The sequence below is a fragment of the Salmo salar genome, chromosome ssa16, assembly GCF_905237065.1.
Source record: "Salmo salar chromosome ssa16, Ssal_v3.1, whole genome shotgun sequence".
NCBI lineage: Eukaryota > Metazoa > Chordata > Actinopteri > Salmoniformes > Salmonidae > Salmo > Salmo salar.
This window is the reverse complement of record NC_059457.1, coordinates 39780721-39797158: the sequence shown is the minus strand read 5'-3', so window position 1 is coordinate 39797158 and position 16438 is coordinate 39780721. Positions and strand designations below refer to the sequence as shown.

Genomic DNA, 16438 nt, shown 5'->3' with positions numbered 1-16438 from the left:
CTTGCGCTAGGTGTGAGGGGTGGAAATACATGCCAAAGTGCCAATTTCAGGCAGCCAACCAAAAGCTGGTCTTAGTGGTAACCTGGTTGGTTATGGCATGAATTTTGACAGCGGAAGCACAGCCTATCCAGCCGTGACGCACAGTGCCCAAATGCACATGGAACAAGAGAGATGTTCTTTTTGTGCCCGTAAACCTTGTATTAAGAAACATAAAAAACTATTGTTTTTTTTTCCATTTCATTTGATCACAAACCAAGCAGAGCAGAGCCTCCTGTCAATGAAGGCAGGTTTTTTTCTGCCCAATGCATTCGCCAAGTAGTCAACACTATCATAAAGGGTTTGGCTCATGAGACCGCTTTGAAACAAATCTTAATCACCAAAGCTTTAATCACCAAATATCAAGTTTGGAAGCATCCCCTTTTAATAAACTGTATCAATCCCCAATGGACTAGGAAGGTAATATTCGGTGCCCCCATGCAGCCGAATTGGAGTTGATGACAACACAAAGACCGTCAATAACTTACAGAACTTGAGACAACGACATGCAGTATTAAGCCATGAAACGCGTTGATTGGCCAGTGAGTGGCCAAGCCCTCGTCACACCTATAATTTATTTATTCATAAAAACCCAGCCCTTTCGCGTCACCGCCAGCTATTGCGCTCATTAATTCCTGCAATGAAAATAGCTCAAATGTTTCTGACACACCCCCGGACCTGTAGCCCTATCGTCAGCGCTTAGATTTACCATTGGATTAGGTTTGTTAAAATAGAACCTTAAATGTCCAATGTTTCTTTTGATAAACAATAAAATAACAGGTTCACCTTATTAAAATGAGAGTTCACGTAACAGGGTTGACCTTAAAATGAGGGACAGAAGTACATTTATCACTAATCACATGAAATAAATAATTATCTTCAGAAATTACTTTGTCGAAGCAACAAAATAACTAGGGATTTACAAAGATGGTGGAAACTTAAAGTGGATTAAAATCTTCCTAGAAGTCCATGCTGAATTTTGGCGCTTTAGCAAACCAGATATATTGAATTCTCCATGTGGTCTATATTAAAGGGAGCTTCAATATAACAGGCTTTTAAAATTCAATATTGGTGCACAATTTCTACTTAAAATATCAAAGGGACGCAAAAGGAACTCTTTTCGTGGAATGACCCATGAAATGTATTTCCCCCGAGTCAATTAGTTAATGCTGGAGCTGCCTTGGCCTGGTCTCCCTTGGAAAACCGATTTATTGATCTCCATGGAACTTCCTAGTTAGATCATTTATTACAAATGAACTAAAAAGAGTGTATGATATATGAATCTTCTCTCCCTAATGTGTGTAGACCGTAACGAGTGCCAGGAGATCCCTAACGTGTGTAGTCATGGAGAGTGTATCGACACCCAGGGCAGCTACCGCTGTCTCTGTCACAACGGATTCAAGGCCACCGCCGACCAGACCATGTGCATGGGTGAGTAAAGAGTCCCAGTAAACTAAATAGACTTACAATAGCAGACACAGTTGATCCTCTATAGTCTCACCTGGTCTCTCTCCATCTCAGATATTGATGAGTGTGACAGACAGCCGTGTGGGAATGGAACCTGTAAGAACACGGTGGGCTCCTACAACTGTCTCTGCTTCTCTGGCTTCGAGCTCACGCACAACAATGACTGCATGGGTACGTACTCGATCACATCCCAGCGCACATCTTGGAAAATAATTATATTACCACCCTTTAGGAATAATTCAGGCTAAATGTTAAAAGGAACACTTTCAATTTTGTAATGGAGAAATGTTTGTAGCATATTTTGAATAATAAGATGAAAACAAACTATCTCTATCCACTTTCCAGACATTGATGAGTGCAGTGCGTTGGTGGGTCAGGTGTGTAGGAATGGCCAGTGTATCAACGGCCTGGGCTCCTTCCAGTGTCTCTGTCAGGAAGGCTACGAACTCACCCAAGACGGAAAGAACTGTGTTGGTAAGTCAAGTCAACTTCCAGGCAGACCAGGGACAAATACATATTGTATGTCAAATACTTTAAAATACTTGACCCACGCTTGATTTAGTTACAATGGAACCAATGGAATAGTCCAAAAAGTGCAAACTCCAAGCTAAATCAACTATTTGTTGTAATGTATGTCTGATCCGGCGTTGGTGTGTGTGAGCTGTAGGGTATTTCTAGTGAGGAGTGTACCGCTGTCGTTTGTCAGATATCAATGAATGTGTGAGTCTTCCTGGGACCTGCTCTCCTGGAATCTGTCAGAACCTGGACGGATCCTTCCGCTGTATCTGCCCAGCTGGATACGAGGTCCAGAACGACCAGTGTATAGGTAGAAGTCTCCTTCACACACACACACACACACACACACACACACACACACACACACACACACACACACACACACACACACACACACACACACACACACACACACACACACACACACACACACACACACACACACACTGGACCACCACAAGGAACATGACTCCATGACTCCTGTACATACTGATTCCACCTGCTCACACAGCTAGAGCCATAATATGCTCACAACTACACATCAGGGTGTCAATGACCACCATCTGGTCCAACACACACATACACTACTGTGTAACGGCCGTGTAGCCTTGTGCACTGTTGGGGTGACACGTTTATACACACACATACACCCATACACCATCTGGCCTTGGAATTTGAAACTCATTCCTTCTCCCTCCTGTCATCCGTCTTCTCCTCCCTCTCACCTCCCAGATATCAACGAGTGTGAGGTGGAGCCAAATATCTGCCAGTTTGGCACATGCACCAACACCCCAGGAAGCTTCCAGTGTATCTGTCAGCATGGCTTCGTTCTGTCTGACAATGGACGCCGCTGCTTTGGTGAGGGAGAAAACCCTCCAAGTAGTCACTAAATGGCCATGTTAGAGAGTACAGTTGTGGAAATATACTCTCAGATTTGTTAGAAGTCACAACACTTCTGCTCTTTCTAGTGTGGCCAAAAAGTAATAACCTTTTTTATACTGTCTCAGACCCACTGGTGGTAGTCAATTGTCTACTCTCCTCCTCACTTGGTTGTTTGCAACCCCTGCAGATACTAGAGAGAGCTTCTGCTTCACCCGCTTTGAGTCTGGCAAGTGTTCTGTGCCCAAAGCCTTCAACACCACTAAGGCCAAGTGCTGCTGCAGCAAGATGCCAGGCGAGGGCTGGGGAGACCCCTGCGAGCTGTGCCCACGCGAGAGCGAGGGTGAGGCACACACACGACACATGTTTCACACACACACACAGTCAATGTAGTGATAAAAATGCATTCTTCAACTCAAGCCAGTTGATATGAGCTAAACCAAAATGATCCTGTCTTGTTATCAGTCCGTAGATCTAACCTCTGACCTCTGTCTCCTTGTGTCTCCAGCGGCCTTTGACAGCCTGTGTCCCTACGGCCATGGAGCATTGCCTGGACTAGGGGACGCCCGTGAGGGTGAGTGAAAGACTGGGCCACCCCCAGACATACCCACCCCTCAACTGCATCAGCTCTTTGATGACCCCATGCCAAAACTCTCTGGTCAATAAACTGTCCTCATCTGTCTTTCTGTAGATATGAATGAGTGTCTGGACAACCCAGGCGTCTGTCAGAACGGTGTCTGTATCAACACGGATGGATCGTTCCGCTGCGAGTGTCCCTTCGGGTACAACCTGGACTACACTGGGGTCAACTGTGTTGGTGAGCTGACCCCTATTGGGGGGGATGAAGATTTGTTTAAATCTTTATTTTAGCAGGGGGTCCTATTGAGACCAATGTCTATTTTACAAGGGAGTCCTGCATTTACACAATTTACAAATACAACATAATGAAAATATCCAAAATTACAAAATACACTTAAGAAAAACAATCACATTCCTCAGCAAAGAGGACCCCAATCAACAATTTGATCTGACCGAGAGGCACTGGTACATCTAGTTGTAGGGAACTCTGTAGATTGATCCATACATGGGATGCAAAGAAACTAAAAGCTGATTTACCTAACAAAGAGGTCTCCAGAGTTAGCCATCCCTGAGACCGGGTATGGTAACATGCACGTCTAAAGGTTAGCAATGATGTTAGCTAGGTACTGCAGATGTTTTTGTAAGAGATCCTTATACATAAAAAGAGATCAATGAATCGACCTACTTTCTGATACAGAATGCAGTGATGTGTACTGAACCTGTCGCCTGTAATGAACTGTAGTGCACTGTGATAAACTGAATCTAAAGGCTTTAATGTAGTGGCAGCTGAGTTCATTTGGATGATGTCGCCATAGTCTAGACCTGGGAAGAATGTCAACAGAATGATTAGCTTTCTGCTATTTAACAAGAGGCATGACCTAGTTCTATACAAGAAGTCGATTTTTATTCTCAACTTATAAACTAACTCATCAATATCTTTTTAAAAGAGCTTTTCGTCTATCCAAATGACCAGATATTAATAAGCAGGGACATAATTCATGTGGGCACCATCCAAAGTACATATGCCTAAATCATCAGATAAATGTTTAAGTGTTCTGGAAAACAACATACACTTGGTTTCATCTGCATTCAGCACCAATTTCAGTTCAACAAAGATTTTGTGTAAAGAAATTAATGCAGACTGTAGCTCAGAAAGATCCTGGTCAACAGTGGGGGTGTCGACTTACACAACAGTGTCATCAGCATACAAGTGCAGGTTACAATTTTTTACAGATAAACCGATGATGATGATGATGAAGTCAATCACCACCTTCCGGAGACACCTGAAACCCCACCTCTTTAAGGAATACCTAGGATAGGATAAAGTAATCCTTCTAACCCCCCCCCCCCCCTTAAAAGATTTAGATGCACTATTGTAAAGTGGTTATCCACTGGATATCATAAGGTGAATGCACCAATTTGTAAGTCGCTCTGGATAAGAGCGTCTGCTAAATGACTTAAATGTAATGTAAATGTAATGATGATTACATTTACTGTTCTTCAAGAGGACATTCTTGTCAGAGGTCATAATACCTGAGGCCAAATGAATTACCATTTACTGCCCTCTCCCTCCTCCCTGCTTCCTCTTCCTCCTCTCCCTCCTCCCTGCTTCCTCTTCCTCCTCTCCCCTCCTCCCTGCTTCCTCTTCCTCCCTGCTTCCTCTTCCTCCCCTCCTCCCTGCTTCCTCCCCTCCTCCCTGCTTCCTCCCCTCCCCTCCTCCCTGCTTCCTCTTCCTCCCCTCCTCCCTCTCCCGCCCCAGACACTGATGAGTGCTCTATAGGGAACCCCTGTGGTAACGGGACCTGTACTAACGTGTTGGGAGGCTTCGAGTGCTCCTGTCATGAAGGCTTCGAACCCGGACCTATGATGACCTGTGAAGGTATGTGACTCATATAAACACTGACCTTTGACCTTTCACTTGACGTTACACATGGAAAATTACAAATGCATATGATGATACACCATCAAATAAAATGTTATTAGTCACATGAGCTGAATATAACAGGTGTAGACAGGTGTGAAATGCTTACTTACAAGCCCCTAACCAACAATACAGTTTAAAAAATATGAATAAGAATAAGAAATAAAAGGAATAAATAATTAAACAGCAGCAGTAAAATAACAGTAGCGAGACTATATACAGGGGGTACCGGTACAGAGTAAATGTGTGGGGACACCGTTTTTTCAAGGTAATTGAGGTAATATGTACATGTAGGTAGAGTTACTAAAGTGACTATGCATAGATAATAACAGAGAGTAGCAGCAGAATAGAAGGGGGGGGCAATGTGAATAGTCTGGGTAGCCATTTGATTAGATGTTCAGGAGTCTTATGGCTTGGGGGTAGAAGCTGTTTAGAAGCCTCTTGGACCTAGACTTGGCGCTCCGGTACCGCTTGCCGTGCAATAGCAGAGAGAACAGTCTATGACTAGGGTGGCTGGAGTCTTTGACAAGAGACTCCAGATTCTACAATGTGTCTTGTATGATAGAATGTTCATGTACTCATCTCTCTCCCCAGATATCAACGAGTGTTCTCTGAACCCCCTGCTGTGTGCCTTCCGCTGTGTCAATACTTTTGGTTCGTACGAGTGCATGTGTCCCTCGGGCTACGTGCTGCGAGACGACCACCGCATGTGCAGAGGTGAGGGGACACGCCATAACCTACCTCCACACAGGAGTCTCTCTCCATCTCTCTCTTTCTCTACAGGAGTCTCTCTTTTTATCTCTTTCTGTCTCACCTCTCTCCTTCCATCTCTCTCTTTCTCTACAGGAGCCTTTCTTTTTATCTCTTTCTGTCTCACCTCTCTCCTTCCATCTCTCTCTTTCTCTACAGGATTCTCTCTCTCCCTGTAGTCATATGGAAACATTCAATAAGATGAAACCATGTGGGATAGTTATTATACAGCTGTGGTAGAGTGAAGCAGTCTATCATCATAAATTCACCAGGATGGTTTTATATGGTCATTCTTTGGAGATGCCAGTTTTACAGTGAACTGGGCTGGATTCTGAAATTAATTTACAGGACAATCCTTTTTGTCATTCATCTGTTTTAGTGAAGTGTTTTTCCCCCCTTCTTATCATTAAAATTAAACATATTGGTTTATTGTTCTTTAAACCTTTACTCCTCTCTCTCTCTCTCTCTCTCTCTCTCTCTCTCTCTCTCTCTCTCTCTCTCTCTCTCTCTCAATATCTCTAACTTTCTCTCTCTCTCTCTCTCTCAATATCTCTATCTCGCACTCTCTCTATATATATATCTCACTCTCTATCTCTCACTCACTCCATCTTTCTCTCTCCAGACCAGGATGAGTGTTCAGAGGGGCTGGATGACTGTGAGTCCAAGGGCATGTCCTGTAAGAACCTGATTGGCACCTTTATGTGTATCTGCCCCCCTGGCATGCAGCGCAGACCTGACGGAGAGGGCTGCATGGGTGAGTCACACACACACACACACACACACACACACACACACACACACACACAAAGACACACACACTGCAGGAGAGAAGTAGGACACTTCTTGAAAATGATTACATTTTATTTCACACTGTTCTAAACTCTCATCTTCTCCCCTCTTCTCCTCCGCCCCCTCTTCTCTCTCATCTTCCTCTCATCTTTCATCCTCCTCCCCCTGGCAGACCTGAATGAGTGTCGTGCAAAGCCTGGCATCTGTAAGAACGGGCGCTGTGAGAACACAGTGGGCAGCTACCGCTGTGTGTGCAACGAGGGCTTCCAGCCCAGCTCCACTGGAACGGACTGTATCGGTGAGCATATCACCTCAAAGGATTCTGCAGAAGGATGCACAACCCATCCATGCAATTTCTATGTAACCACATCAAAAGAATGAAAGAATGTTTCAACCCTTCAACACACACATTTGATATACAGCTCCTGCATATTGCTGACTCATCTCTCTCTCCTCCCTCCGCCCCTACAGATAACCGAAAGGGCTTCTGTTTCACCGAGGTGCTCCAGACTATGTGCCAGCAGGGCTCCACCAACAGGAACAGTGTCACCAAATCTGAGTGCTGCTGCAACCTCGGACGTGGCTGGGGACCCCAGTGTGAGCTCTGCCCACTGCCTGGCACCGTGCAGTACAAGAGGATGTGCCCACTGGGACCCGGGTACACCACCGACGGCAGAGGTTAGAGAGGATGTGAGAATGGGTTGAGGGAGGGTGATAGTAAATGTTAAAGGAGATAGGTGTGTGTGTGTGTGTGTGTGTGTGTGTGTGTGTGTGTGTGTGTGTGTGTGTGTGTGTGTGTGTGTGTGTGTGTGTGTGTGTGTGTGTGTGTGTTTGTCTAACCTCCTTGTCTACTGTTGTTGCAGACATCAATGAGTGCACGGTGATGCCAGACCTGTGTAAGAACGGCCAGTGCATCAACACCATCGGATCGTTCCGCTGCCACTGCAACGTGGGTTATACCACCGACATCACCGGCACCTCCTGCATTGGTATGACCTGTCTCTCTCTCTCTTACTGGGCCTTGGACCAAACCATCCTGCCCGGGGTAGAAATGGCCCTCATTCTGATCATATTACTTACTACTGCTTCCTGTTCTTTTTTCAGATATGGATGAGTGTTCCGCATCTCCCAAGCCCTGTAACTTCCTGTGTAAGAACACAGAGGGCAGCTACCTGTGCTCCTGCCCCAGAGGATACACCCTGCAGCCTGACGGAAAGACCTGCAAAGGTGGTTCAAATCAAATTTAATATTATTTGTCACATGCTTCTTAAACAACAGGTGTAGACTAACAGTGAAATGCTTACTTACGGGCCCTTCCCAACAATGTAGAGAGAAAAAAATAGAAATAATAGAAAAATGCTAACACTAGAAAAGCTAGAAGCTGTTCAGGGTCCTGTTGGTTTCAGACTTGGTGCATCGGTACCGCTTGCCGTGCGGTAGCAGAAAGAACAGTCTATGACTTGGTTGGCTGGAGCCTGCTATAGAGGTCCTGGATGGCAGGGAGCTTGGCCCCAGTGATGTACTGGGCCGTACCCACTACCATCTGTAGCGCCTATCAGTCCGACGCCAAGCAGTTGCCATACCAAACCGTGATGCAACCAATCAAGATGCTCTCAATGGTGCCGCTGTATAACTTTTTGAGGATCTGTGGGCCCATGCCAAATCTTTATCCAGGATGTCCAGGATCCAGTTGCAGGGGGAGGTGTTCAGTCCTAGGGACCTGAGCATAGCGATGAGGTTGGAGGGCACTATGGTGTTGAACACTGAGCTGTAGTCAATGAACAGCATTCTCACATTGGTGTTCCCCTTGTCCAGGTGGGAGAGGGCGGTGTGGAGTAAAGATTGCGTCATCTGTGGATCTGTTGGGGCGGTATGCAAGTTGGAGTGGGTCCAGGGTGTCTGGGATGATGGTGTTGATGTGAGCCATGACCAGCCTTTCAAAGCATTTCATGGCTACAGATGTGAATGTTACGAGGCAATAGTCATTTAAACAGGTTACCTTGGCGTTCTTTGGCACAGGGGCTTTGGTGGTCTGCTTGAAACATTAACTTATTACAGACTGGGTCAGGGAAAATGTTATTGATAACACTTGCCAGCTGGTCAGCACAAGCTCTGAGTACACATCCTGGTATTCCATCTGGCCCCACGGCCTTGTGAATGTTGACCTCTTTAAAGGTCTTACTCACATCGGCTACGGAGAGCGGGATCACGCAGTCATCCAGGGCAGCTGGTGCTCTAAAGCATGGTTCAGTGTTGCTTTTCATGAAGCGAGCATATAAGACATTTAGCTCGTCTGGTAGGCTCGCGTCACTGGAGAGCTCGGGGCTGGGTTTTCCTTTGTAGTCCGTGGTAGCTTGCAAGCCCTGCCACATTTGACAAGCATCAGAGCAGGCAAAGTAGGATTCGATTAAAGTCCTGAATTAACGCTTTCATACAACTACAGTACACACAGTATACATGTTTTTTTCACAATATATTACACAATATATTAACAAATCCATATTTTTACCCCTCAATTCCAGATCTGGATGAGTGTTCCACCAAGCAGCACAACTGTCAGTTCCTGTGTGTCAACACCATCGGAGGGTTTACATGCAAGTGTCCTGCAGGCTTCACCCAGCACCAGACCGCCTGCATCGGTGAGTGGCCATGAACAAGATACACACTTTGTTTAGGACAATTCTACTACCTACAAAAGTTAAAGAACCCTTAGACTTAGAGCTGGTAGTTCCCCTAAGCACCTCACTTGCACCTAATTTGAACCCAAACATTTTTGTCAGTGAAATCTCATGAATGTGTATCTTCATCTCTCGTAGACAACAATGAGTGTAATGGGCAGAGCAGTGTGTGTGGCTCCAGAGCTTCCTGTGTTAACACTCCTGGCAGCTTTAACTGTGACTGTGGGAAAGGCTTCTCTCTGGACACCACTGGCCTGGAGTGTGAAGGTGAGGATCAAACACACAAGCACGCATGTAGACACACACACACACACACTCCCTGCCATAAGCACACACACACACACTCCCTGCCATAAGCAGACATACACACTCCCCGCCATAAGCACACACACACACACTCCCCGCCATAAGCACACACACACACACACACTCCCCGCCATAAGCACACACACACACTCCCCGCTATAAGCACAAACACACACTCCCCGCTATAAGCACAAACACACACTCCCCGCCATAAGCACAAACACACACTCCCCGCCATAAGCACACACTCCCCGCCATAAGCACACACTCCCCGCCATAAGCACACACTCCCCGCCATAAGCACACACACACTCCCCGCCATAAGCAGACACACACACACTCCCCGCCATAAGCGCACACACACACACTCCCCACCATAAGCGCACACACACACACTCCCCGCCATAAGCGCACACACACACACACTCCCCGCCATAAGCACACACACACACACACTCCACAAACTTTTGTAAGTTTTAACCCAAAATGCCTTATGGAGTGTGTAACTTGTCCATGTCTGTGACCTCTCCTTCAGATGTGGATGAGTGTGGTAGTAACCATCGCTGTCAGCACGGCTGTCAGAACATGATGGGAGGTTTCCGCTGTGGCTGTCCTCAGGGCTATGTGCAACACTACCAGTGGAACCAGTGTGTGGGTGAGTGGGACAGACGGACACCAGTCACAAGACCAGTCACTTACTTAAACACTTTTTGCTTCAAGGGGTGCATACGGCCACAAGATATGTCACTGCCCAGTATTGAGACACAGGAGCTGTCCTCTATGTGTGTCATAATCTCAATTCAGGACCTAATTTACCAAGTATCTGCATCAATCAACTAACTCTGATACCGTGTGCACATTGTGCTTAGGCTTGTCTTTTACTCATTTTGACCCATCAATCTATCTTTCTCTCTGTAGATGAGAACGAGTGTTCGGGTGTGTCCGTGTGCGGCTCGGCCTCCTGCTACAACACCCTGGGAAGCTTTAAGTGTGTGTGTCCGTCCGGTTTTGACTTTGAGCAGGGAGGGGGTGGGTGCCAGGATGTCAATGAGTGTTCCATGGGCAGTAACCCCTGCAGCTTCGGCTGCTCCAACACAGACGGAGGATACCTGTGTGGCTGTCCTGGAGGGTACTACAGGGCTGGACAGGGGTGAGTGGATGGGAGACTTAGCCTTACATTGACTGACACTGACTGACTGACTGACTGACTGACTGACTTACACCAGGGTTTCCCCAATGGGTTGTGGCTTGTGGCTGATTCCTTATGGGTTAATGGCACAAAACTTGCTCTTGGTTACAACCATTGGTTTTATTCACTTATTGGGTGAAGATTTTTAAAAAAAATCTAAAATATCTTAAAGACTTCAAAAGCTTTAGATTGGTCACAGCACAAAAATGTATTTGGAATCACTGGGAACCTCATACAACACAACACTGTATAAACAGTCACACTTATTTTCTCCACAAGAAAGAGTTTCTCTCAGTGTTAAGGGATGTGAGTTCTACTGTGAGTCCTGACTTCTCTCTCTTTCTGTTGTCTCCCCAGTCATTGTATTTCAGGTCAGGGCTTCCAGGACCAGTTTAGCTCAGAGGGAGATGATGAGGACAGTCTTTCTCCAGAGGCCTGCTACGAATGTAAGATCAACGGAGACGTCGGCAAGAAGGGCCGACACAGACGTCATGCTGCTGGAGACAACGACCTCAAGGTGCTACTGCTACTCTCTTTTCTCTTTTTCTGCTATTTTGAAGTCTCTCACTCCTTATCAAATCTACAGGTTATAAATGTGTATGTTATGTGTATGTTTTTTGTTGTGTTGCTATGTGCTGACCCTCTCCTCCCTCATCTCCCCAGGAGGTGAGCATGTCCAGCCTAGACACCCAGGAGTCCATCCCCATGAACCTGAGCCTGGCCTCGCTGCACAACAAGGAGCCCCTGCTGGAGCTGCTGCCGGCCCTGGAGCCCCTGGAGCACCATGTGCGCTACGTCATCACCCACGGCAACCAGGGCGAGCACTTCCGCCTGCTGGAGCGCCACAATGGGAAGAGCGTGCTGAGGTTGGGCAGGAAGCCCCCTCCCCCTGGCTCCTACCACCTGGAGATCGCCAGCCTGCCCCTGTTTGGGCCGCGGCGCCTCCGACAGCTGGAGGAGGAACACGACAGCGACTACCTGCTGGGAGAGATAGGAGACGCCCTACGCATCAAGCTGCACATCCACCTGAACTGAGCTGCAAGCACTCCAACCCTCCCTAACGTCCTTCCTTCCCGCCCCTGGACTAACCTTATAATGGCCCCTCTGACCTTTGACCTTAACCCCAGGACCATCCAACAAATTGGGGTAGGGGGCTTTGAAAGACTGAGTCAACCAGCCCAACCACCACTTTTTAAATTGTCAAGTATTTTATTTTGTTACCCTGACTACCCACACCCTGCCTTGCCCTCCTTACTGTATCTACCCACCCCAGACCCACCCCTCCTATAGATGTAAGATCTTAATTTGAGCCAGTTTGCTACAGCAGGAAAATAATTCTGCAGCAACAGGAAATGTGAATTATTATGTGGATTATAATGAATGGGCATTTTTTAGGGGTTGATCATTTTTTTGTTAGGGTAAATCAAGTCTGAAATTTCAAATTGGAAATTTATATACTACAATCAAATATACTACAAGTTTGCATTTCCTGCTGTGCAGGAACATTTCCAGCAACAAAAGCGTGATCAAATTAAGATCCTATATCTGTATTCTACTTGGAGAACGAGTGGAGGAGATTACAGAAAGGTGTGCAGTGCTTGGACCACAAACCCCTGCCATTTTAGATTTTACACACAAAATGGCTGACGAGAATCGATTCATGCCCTCGAATCCATGAACCTCTGGGATGAAGTAGAAATGAAAGAAGATGCACAAAAAAGCAGAAAATTGTTGAAATGCTAAACAATGGTCAACAATAAAGTGGGGGGGGGTATTTTACTGTTGAGTTGAGCGTGTGTAGGACAATCTTCTTATGATGATGTGGAAAGGTAAGAACCACTGATTTGCTAAAAGAGATATAAGGGTATGTGTTGGTGAATGGTGGTCCAAGCAGTCCCTCGCCTGTCTGTAATCTCTGTGAAAACACAACACTGGGGATAGAGGTCATGCTTCGCCCTACTCAGTATTCTGTCATTTAATGTATTGTACTGTCAAAAAACTTCACACGAAGGACTGCAACATTTACACATGTCAGGTTTAACAGTAATGTAGAGTTGGCCATCATGCATAGTATACAACTCTAGGAGTAAATCACCATCGGTAAGCAGGGACCCTCTGGTGTGATGGCATGTGCTGCCGGCCCGCGTTCTGTTACCTCAATGCGTCTCACTCATGTCCTCCACTCACCATACAACGCTGTTGTAATGCTGCCTCTGGCCAGGAGAGGGCCACACTGTCCTTCAGCATGAACCATGTCCAGTGTCTCAGAGACAGAAGAGGAGGTAGAGGCCACCCCTAATCACTGGTCCAGGATCAGATATTGTTTTATCTCCCTAATGGTTAAGGTGGGAAACGCGGGTAGGGTACTCTGATCCTGGCTCAGTGGTTAGGGGTGATTACTACCTCGAGTCCTCTCTCCAAAAGACTGCCAGGACATTGTACTAGTGGTGCTACAGTTTTATATCATGCACTGAAACTGCTCTTTGAATTTAATCAGGGAGATTTTGCTTAGAAACGCAGCAAACAGGTCATGAGGGATTCGGCTTTAGTCAAGACTTTATTTTGAAGCTTTTCTGAGAGTTGGCATTCTGACTGGTAGTGGGAACTTATTGGATGGCTGAACCAACTGCAGCCCATAGAGAAACATAGCTGGAGACGTAAGATACTGTAACAACCTCAATGGTACATAACAACGTTACCACAACAGACAGGTCATGTTTGGGATTTTTACAGAACACACATAAATGCAGGCACAAACACACAGGTGAACACCAAAACTCACTGAAAATAAACATCCATTAGCTCACAATTCTTTTTTTCTCAGAGAAAAAGGTGCTAAATAATTCCATCTCTTACATGATGTACAAAAAAAAAATCAGTCTTGAATCTTGATTGCAAAAACTGTCATTTTTACTAGGTTTTATGTTTCATGTTTGTCTGTCTTTTGTAATGTCTTAATGCTGAAAACCAATATTATCGAACTTGCTTCTTGAAAATGTAATTGTATATTTTTAAGTGAAATGTAGATGTTTTTTATGTTGTTTTTAAAAGCGTCAAGGCTGCCCAAGATTGAATGCCTTAAAGTGCTGGTGGCTTTGTTTGCACAGAAAAGAAAAGATCAAATCAAATCCTAGAGTGGCATCCATTTTGTGATCATGCAGTAGATTAGAACACTGTACCTATCATTGTCCTTCTCAGCTCATACTGTAGTCTCTGAGCTCATAATGTTGTCGGTTAGTGGGTGCGGATTGCCAGTAGCCTGATCTCAGATCAGTTTGTGCAACAACCATAGCACAAACAGATCTGGGACCTGGTTGGATTGAGTGTCAGAGACCAGAACACACTGCTATAGTAGCATTCCCACTACAGTTTGTCTCTCTATCGTGATGTTGACACTGTAACAAGCCTATAGGATCAATGCAAACTCAACATGGCCATCTATCGCTCACTCTGGCTGTGAGTGTCCCTAGCCCTGTTTATACCTGCCGCTAACATGCATCCTTAGTCCCGATCTTGTCCCGATCTTGCCCATTTACACTTATAAGATCTGATTAAAATCAGTTCACAATGAGTCTTTTGAATCATCTACACCTGTAAAATGTGGGCACAATCAGAATGAGGACAAGATCAGAACAAAGGACGCATGTTAGAACCAGATATAAACGTGGCTTCTGTCTAGTAACCTATCTCTGATGCTCAACTATGATTTTGCTCTCTGAACATCCAAGGTTACTGCACTGTTCCCACAGCCTGGGCTATATTTATGCATAACCATTTTTCGAACATGGGAACATTGTATACTTCATCTTTTTTTTTTTGTCTGTCCATTATTTTATTTGCCAATACATGTTAAGAAAATAATGTGCGTGTGCGTACTGTATCTCAGCTTCAGTGTCAAACTTGAACTTCACTGGTATCGCTCAATCGGTCAGTTCTGATTTTGAATTTGAGGGAAAAAAGAACTTGAAATGTCATTTCTTTAGAGGTGCTCAGGAGGGTGTAGAGAACACAGACAGACTCAACACCTGGAGCTCTCTCTGAAACCAGCTGATGGTTTCCATGACAATCATTGAGCCATACCATACCTCTAACTGGGGCAAAACTGAACACCCCTGACAAACTAGTCTTTTGTCATTTTCCAAACTCTTATTTTATGCTGGAACGAATCTAACATTAATTGGGTGTACACATGTGCGATCTGTCAAATCTGAGTGATTCTCATCATTTTGTAAACTTTTGTCAGTGACATTTAATGGCAATAAAAGTATTGTGGGTTATATTTTTAAAGGATTGTCTTGAAGTTTCATTTTCCAGCTCGGTGAATGTCCCATTAGTGCTTTGTTAAGGTGATTAAAGTGAGTTAATGTGCTGGTATGTTTTATTGATTTTACAGGAAGAGTTATCGGTAACTGCCAAAATAAAGGAAACACCAACAAAGTGTCTTAATAGGGCATTGGGCCACCACAAGCTGCCAAAACAGCTTTAATGCACCTTGGCATAGATTCTACAAGTGTCTGGAACTCTACTGGAGGGATGCGACACCATTCTTCCACAAGAAATTCCAAAATGTAGTGTTTTGTTGATGGTGGTGGAAAACACTGTCTCAGCCACCATTCCAGAATCTCCCATAAGTGTTCAATTGGGTTGAGATCTGGTGAGACACACACACACACACACACACACACACACACACACACACACACACACACACACACACTAAACCCCCTATGCTCCTTTGAGACCCCTCTTTCAGTCAATGAGATCTCTTCTTCTAGCCATGGTAGCCCAAATAATGGGCAACTGGGCATTTTTATACATGACCCTAAGCATGATGGGATGTTAATTGCTTAATTAACTCAGGAATCACGCCTGTGTGGAAGCACCTGCTTTCAATATACTTTGTATCCCTCATTTACTCACGTTTCCTTTATTTTGTCAATTACCTGTATCTACCCACTCCAACCATTCACCCCCACACAGGAAATTGAAAAAATGAATTGAAGAACCCCATTTTATTTCACAGAATGAAACCCTGCGTAGCAAAAACAAAGCAGTTAGGAAATATATCTACTTACAAATCTTGAAAACGCAAGCAAAGCTGCCCGCTCTGCCTCACCTCGTCCCAAGACCTGGCTACCTCAAGAATCACAGTCCAACGATAAGATTGAGAGAGCTACAAACCACAGAAAACACTAGCAAAAGGAGACTCCAAACTTGAGCCGGAATACAAAAATAAAGTATTTCTGGTCTTTCTAAAAGTCGCAGTTGTAGAGTTCATGTTTTCACCAAGTTTGGCAGGGTGGCTAAAGCAAACAGGTCAACCAAACA

At 45.2% G+C, this 16438-nt stretch overlaps 1 protein-coding gene across 1 annotated transcript in view; it reads left to right on the top strand.

Moving 5' to 3' along the window:
- LOC106573567 (fibrillin-2) overlaps window positions 1-15397 on the top strand; it is a 113049-nt gene extending 97652 nt beyond the window's left edge. The window contains exons 44-64 of the mRNA XM_014148716.2: window positions 1342-1467; window positions 1558-1674; window positions 1849-1977; window positions 2210-2329; window positions 2752-2877; window positions 3089-3241; window positions 3407-3472; window positions 3590-3715; window positions 5237-5356; window positions 5993-6115; window positions 6771-6902; window positions 7110-7235; window positions 7409-7615; window positions 7801-7926; window positions 8042-8164; window positions 9460-9576; window positions 9754-9882; window positions 10457-10576; window positions 10840-11071; window positions 11468-11627; window positions 11774-15397. Of these exons, the coding sequence (XP_014004191.2) occupies window positions 1342-1467; window positions 1558-1674; window positions 1849-1977; window positions 2210-2329; window positions 2752-2877; window positions 3089-3241; window positions 3407-3472; window positions 3590-3715; window positions 5237-5356; window positions 5993-6115; window positions 6771-6902; window positions 7110-7235; window positions 7409-7615; window positions 7801-7926; window positions 8042-8164; window positions 9460-9576; window positions 9754-9882; window positions 10457-10576; window positions 10840-11071; window positions 11468-11627; window positions 11774-12145 (3050 nt within the window). The 3' untranslated portion in view covers window positions 12146-15397. The remainder of the gene's footprint in view (window positions 1-1341; window positions 1468-1557; window positions 1675-1848; window positions 1978-2209; window positions 2330-2751; window positions 2878-3088; window positions 3242-3406; window positions 3473-3589; window positions 3716-5236; window positions 5357-5992; window positions 6116-6770; window positions 6903-7109; window positions 7236-7408; window positions 7616-7800; window positions 7927-8041; window positions 8165-9459; window positions 9577-9753; window positions 9883-10456; window positions 10577-10839; window positions 11072-11467; window positions 11628-11773) is intronic.
- Window positions 15398-16438: the final 1041 nt, after the last annotated feature.